General features: G+C 33.7%; 1 protein-coding gene across 1 annotated transcript; it reads right to left on the reverse strand.

The window, feature by feature from the left end:
* Positions 1–2,387: 2,387 nt before the first annotated feature.
* On the reverse strand, positions 2,388–2,967 carry LOC106299324. The gene is made up of 2 exons (XM_013735432.1): positions 2,754–2,967; positions 2,388–2,666 (listed from the first exon to the last, which is right to left on the reverse strand). The coding sequence occupies exons 1-2, from the start codon at positions 2,907–2,909 to the stop codon at positions 2,397–2,399; spliced, it is 426 nt and encodes a 141-aa protein (XP_013590886.1). The 5' UTR covers positions 2,910–2,967; the 3' UTR covers positions 2,388–2,396.
* Positions 2,968–7,053: the final 4,086 nt, after the last annotated feature.

The raw sequence follows: 7,053 nt of genomic DNA on the forward strand, positions 1-7,053 counted from the left end.
TCCCGTTGATGAACCGTGGCCTCTTGTTCTTCTGCCAAACTGTCTTCCACGCGTTCATCTGCTTCGTATAAGAGTCCATGGCCTTTTCGTTGAATTTCTTACGGACTGTTTCCGTGAGATCGGAGTGCCAGTTGAACTCTTGCTACAAAACAAACATAATTTAATAAGTAAATATATTAAAAAAAATGTAAATACTTTAGAAAAATGAAGAGTTACTACCGCAAACTGACGAAACCACAACTCTCGATCGTTGGAAGGGATCACACTCCACTTTGAATATCCAAAACAGAGCATGGAGTACATCATCTGGTTGATGCTCCTGCTAATGCCATTTCCCGACTTGGTGAACCTTTAAAAAAAATACAAATTAGCAAGTTAATTAATGGAAAAAACATAATGCTACAAATAAAAAAAAATACTAACCAAGTGCTATGTCCTCGTCGTGGGTTGGGTTGGAGAACCGGGAGATGCTCTTGACCTGGTTGTTGAACCAATAGTTCAACTGGCATGACCCCCGGATCCTGTTGAGCAGCAGCGGGAGAGGCAGCGGGAGCTGGAGGGAATATATGCGGGAACCGAGTTTTGTTCGTGAGACGATCCCAACGCACGGGAACGGTTCACCGAACTACGTCGAAGACGGGCTGCGGGGAGGGGTTCATCCTCGAACCTAAAAAAAAAATTAATACATCAAAAATCTTTTCAAATCATTTCTATTTTTAATGTTTTCATTTATATATTTACAAAAGGTTTTATAAACGTTTTAAAAAAAAAACTATTAAACCGTTTATTATACATAGTTTATTACTGGAAACTTATAAAAAATTATAAAAATGTTAAAATTTTTTATTATACATGATTTATATATATATATATATATATATATGTATACAAAATTATAAAAAAATTATAAATATAGAAAAATATTGTTAAATATTTTTAAAAAATTTTAAAAACGTTTTATTATACATAGTTTATTACTGGAAACTTATAAAAAATTATAAAAATGTTAAAATTTTTTATTATACATGATTTATATATATATATATATATATATATGTATACAAAATTATAAAAAAATTATAAATATAGAAAAATATTGTTAAATATTTTTAAAAAATTTTAAAAACGTTTTATTATACATAGTTTATTACTGGAAACTTATAAAAAATTATAAAAATGTTAAAATTTTTTATTATACATGATTTATATATATATATATATATATATATGTATACAAAATTATAAAAAAATTATAAATATAGAAAAATATTGTTAAATATTTTTAAAAAATTTTAAAAACGTTTTATTATACATAGTTTATTACTGGAAACTTGAAAAACGTTTTTAAAAATCAAAAAACATTTTAAAAATAGTAAAGCGTTTTGTATTTTAACAAAAACAAAAAATAATTCCAAAAAAAACTAAAACAACAATCCAAACAACAATCTTAACTTATATATCCTAAACTATCCAATCAATCCTAAAATTTTCAATCAAACAACCTATAATCCGAGATCTAACTTCTAAAACCCTAAACAATTGAGATAAAACAAGGTTTGAGATGATTCGTACATGATTTGGGGTTTGGGGAAGAGATATGAGGGTGAGAAGAGGATTCGCCGGTGATGGGAGCTTGAGAATGGCCGGAATCGCCGTGAGAGAGAGAGGGAAATCGCGGAGAGGATTGAGAGAGAGGCGGAAATAACGAAGAAGGAAGAAGAAGGGTAATTATATTTAACGTTTCCGACGGACACGGGTTCGTCAGTATTCCGTAGGTATAATTAAATATATACCAATTGGTGATTCGCGAAAATTTTCACGCGGTTTGGTTTTCCCGGGCAAATTGAAATTCCGACGGAATTGGTGTCCATCAGTATATTCCGACGGAATACTGACGACCTTTTCCGACGGAATTCCGACGACTAGCGTTTAGGGTGTTGATTACAAGTTTCTAAATGCAAAATCCAAATCTTTGATAATATATATAGTATTTGCATAAAGATTTAACAATAAAAATGTTTTTATAACACGATTTTACACAACAACATTTTTTGTAGTGTAAGCTTATATGAATATGATTATATAAGTATATAATGTTAAGATGAGATGTTATGAAAACAATGATATGCATATATAAATATTTTAATGAGTTGTTATATATGAACGGTTGCGATCTAATACTATACTAAACAGTTATTATGTGTTATTTTCATAGTTTTGGCATCTAAATTTATAGATTTTTATGTTTGAAATTTTTTAGAAACACATGTCGTCGGTATTTCGTCGGAATATACCGAGGACATTTCCAAACTTCAATGAAACCCTTGGTCGTCGCTATGTCGCCGGTATTTTGCAAGGGATTTCCGAAGGACCAATCCAATAATAAAAAAAAAAAACTAATCAGAATCTTCTGAATCTTCATCAAACTCCCCAACCTCGGCTTCCGGCTCTGAATGTACGACAGCATCATGTCCAAACACAGTCAAATTCTCAACGAGTTGAACATTTTCCAAATCTTCAACTGCCTGGGCGTTGCTGGTAGACTCTGGTTGCAATGGTTCATCATCATCAGAAGTTCCATCCACTCGTCCTCTTGGGTTGATTTGCGTTACAGTAACCCATGGATCGTCTCTGTACGTCACCCGAGGGTAACTGATGTAGCACACCTATACATATCAATTATACAAAGTATTAGTTCAATATATAACTTTAATTAATTATATTGGTAAAAAATTATGAATATATTGACATACCTGATCAGCTTGCGAACCAAGAATGAAGGGATCATAATATTGAAGTTTCCGCCGCGAATGAACTGATGTAACACCAAACGCATCAATCTTCATTCCTCTATCTGGGGTGGTGTCATACCAATCACAATAGAATACTACACAACGCAATCCAACCATTCTAGGAAATTGGATTTCCAATATTTCTTTTATGTTGCCGTAGTAGACATCGTCACCGAAAGAAGATGAAACACCAGCATCATATGTTGTCTTAGAATGACCTTTCCTTGTGAATGCATATCCTCGCGTACAAAATTTTGGATATGATTTGACCACATAGTTTGGTTTCTGCACAAATTTTGGATATGATTTGACCACAAAATTTAAACTAATCATTTGCATAGGGTAATATGATATATGACTCACATAACTACGAAGCCACGCAGCAAATCCGTTATCTCTAAGTTGTCGAAGCTCATCTTCTGTTGCATGCCTGTGAGTCATACGCAACTCCGCCATATATACACTATATACAAAAATATTATCAATATGAAATAAATTTATTGAATATTAATCTAACAATAAATGAATAAATATTTTTACCTCTCATATTGTAGAACATCTTCACAGTTGGTGAGCAAATATGTTTGCAAATGAGCGTTCTCAGTGTCCGTAAGTCTCCGCTTCGTGAATTTTCCACTAAGTCGTCCTATTTCCTTGAACATGCTTGGGACAGTAACATGATATGTTGCTCTCTCCCCTCTATCATCATGCCGAGCAGGTCTTCGGTGTTTTGTTTGTACTTCTGGTGGAAAATAATTTTCAGTAAAGATTGCAGTTTCTTCATTGATCACCTGTGCCACTATAGATCCTTCCACCCTGCTTTGATTTTTGACCATCTTCTTCAGATGATGCATATAACGCTCAAAAATATACATCCATTTGTACTGCACATAACCACCAAGTTCCAATTCTCTTGAGAGATGAATAGCAAGATGTTCCATTACATCAAAGAATGATGGAGGAAATATCTTCTCAAGGTTGCACATGCTGACTGGTGCGTTTGTCTTCAAATTATTAATACCCTCTTCAGTCACTACTCTGCTGCATAAGTCGCGGAAGAAAACACTTATCCCTACATAGATAAAAGACATAATTTTCATACATATTAAGTTTATATAAGCATAATTGTTAAATATAAAAATAAATTAAATTGTAAAAATATAAGATACCTGCAATTGCTTCATGAACATTACGTGGCAATAATGCTGAAAAAGCAAACGGAAGGAGGCTCTGCATAATTACATGACAATCACGACTCTTCAAGCCAGTAAACTTTTCCTCGCTTCTATCAACGCAGTTCCCCAAATTTGAGGCATATCAGTCATGAAATTTCACTTTATATGTAATCCAATCAAAGAACTTTTCTTTTCTAGCACCATCCAGCCGATAAATGGGAAAAGGGGCCGTACCGTTCTCATCAACGTGAAGTTCAGAACGATCACAAATATCGACTAAATCCAACCTTGACTTCAAATTATCCTTCGTTTTACCTTGGATGTTAAGGACTGTGTTCATCAGATTATCGAAGAACCAATATGGCAGATCCCATAAAATACTCTTTTTGTGCCAGTTATGTAGCTCTCCAACCGCACTGACTCGAATGTTTTCATGTCCACCTACATCTGACGTCTTTTCTTCATCAAAATACCTAAACTACTTCGACAAATCTTTCCCACTAACTTTCTCAGGTGGACCATCAAACACCTGCTTATTCTTCGTAAACGAAGTCTTATTCCTGCGGCATGGATTATCAGGTAGTAGAAATTAATAGTACCAATAACTCATATGACATCTAATTCATCATCGTACGGATATATTTCTTTTTTCTTCTGAAATTTCTTGTTTTCCGAGAAATTCTGGATTCATATTTAATAATGTATAAATTTGACAAAAAGAGCTTAAGAGCCCTATCAAAGCAAGTGTGAATACATTGCTAAGTTTGACAAAATACAATTTTCTTGTTTCATTTGATAGTGTTTTTTTATATGCGATCGCTTCTATTGTTTGAATCACAATAATATGTTAAGTAATTCACTATGTTTGTATGAAAGATACGTTTCGTTTCCACCTCTATAGAAATTAGTTATATATATATATATATATTGGTTTACTAGTGGTTTGCCCGGGCTACGTCCGAGATTTTTTATTTCATAATTTTAATTATTTTTTTACTTTTTCTTTAATACATATATATATTGGAACTGATATAAAAATAATTTAGTATACAAATTAAAAAAAAAAAAAAAATCTGCGTGGAGTTAGTTTTATGTTTTTAGATGGAAACTGCTAGTATACGTTGGTAATATGTAAGTTTGAATCTCATGTTTTGGAAGCACCAGCTAAACAACATTTCCGTGCATATATTAAATTTTTCTTAGTTCTGAGGCTGCTTTCCTTTAAGTTTAATTCGACTATTTTTATGTTTTAATAAGTTGGTTTGTGTTTTTTCCAAAAAAAAAATATATGTGCGATCGTTTCTATTTATGTGTGTGAGCAGGGTATTTGGGTTTGTTATTTTATGAGACTTTAATTTTGAGATGTATGTGGATCTTAGTTTTTCTAGGTCTTTGTGTGACTTTACAATTTTGTTGCTCTATCTTTAGGGCTCGATTGTGCTTTGTTGTTGCTGTTAATGTTGGTAGTATAACCGTTTGTAAATACCAGCAAGTAATGTAACAATTAATACTGTAATGTATAGCTAACCTTTCTTTTTGAACTTGATTAGTTTGATTGACCTCAGGCTGAAGGCAGACTTGTTGGAGCATCACTATTTGCGGGATTAACACTATCGTAAGTTGTTACATGGATCATCCGTGCAGTACTGGAAGCCGTTTGATTCCCTGCAAAATTTTAAAGGACAAATATTAAGTTTTAAAACACTTGCCAAGGAGACAGACTTATAAGTTTTGAGAAGATAAATTTGAAATTTTTAATTTATAGGAAATTGCTTACGGCCATCCGACGACTTTCCGACGAAATTCCGACGGATGTAAAGCAGTCCGTCGAAATACCGTCGGTATTTTCCAATCACAAACGGTTATACAACGGTCATATATATTTGTCGGCAACGGTCACATGGTTCGTCGGAAATTCGTCGGAAAATTCTGACGGAATACCGACGACGGTAACGGTTATATCTGTTAATCGGAATGTCATCGGAAGTTCGTCGGTATATTCCGACGAATTTCCGACGACTACAATGGTTACATGTTTTATCGGAATGTCGTCAGAAAATTCCGACGAGCCGTGTTTCGTCGAAATTTCGGCGGAAATGGCCGACGAAATTCCGACGACTTCAAATTTTTGGTTTTCGTCGAAAATTGGTCGAAAATCCGTCACAAACGTCCAACGACATTGAAGTCCGTCGGAACCTCCGTCGGAATTCGGCGTGTTTTCTTGTAGTGGTAGGTGGAGACCGATGCAAGCTTCTCTTCTAAATCCTGAGATTTGAGTCTTTATTTCAGGAACTCATTTTCTTTAGGGGAGGAGACGAATACCACACACCAAACAAGAAATCATACAACCACACAAAATAACAAAGCCTCGCACCACCATAGTCACAAGAAATCAACACCTCTAAAACAGAGGGCGGACTTACTAACGTTGAATTCCAACATCACTTGATACAAGGCAGAATCCTTCACCGGAAAGTCACACCAAAACGACAACAAAGAAACAAAAACAAAACACAAAAATCAACTTAAACTTGAAAAGACAAGGAGGATGAGGCTCTCTCACAGCACCGGTGTGGAAAGCCGGACCGGAAAGCACCTCAGATCTGAAAAAACGAAAAAAGTGTTTTAACGGCCGAGAGAAATATCGTCTAATAGTTACGTTGATCATAATAATTCAAATAAAACAAATTATTGTTTCTAGATAAAATCTTAACGAATTTAACATTGCATGTGCATTCCACGTTTGAGGGGAACCGATCCTTGACTTATACTTAGATGTATATGTTACTTCACCAAATGCATACTATAAATATTTGCAATCACGTCGAGCATTTCGAGTATTGTATATTTGGAGTTAGTCTTTGACCAATATAATTGTAATATATGAAATTTAATAATTATATCTAAAATCTCGATCGTCTAACAATATAAATTATGAAATTTAATTACTTAAAATATACGTATCATTATGGCATATCACGAAAAAAAAACAAGAAAAAAAAAGTGTGAAGAAACATGATATTTGTTGGAAAAGGATTTTGTTTTCTCCAATATATATTAGGAATTGGTTTAATGATGCCGACCCT

This window comes from Brassica oleracea, chromosome C6 (genome assembly GCF_000695525.1).
Source record: "Brassica oleracea var. oleracea cultivar TO1000 chromosome C6, BOL, whole genome shotgun sequence".
Taxonomy (NCBI): Eukaryota; Viridiplantae; Streptophyta; class Magnoliopsida; order Brassicales; family Brassicaceae; genus Brassica; species Brassica oleracea.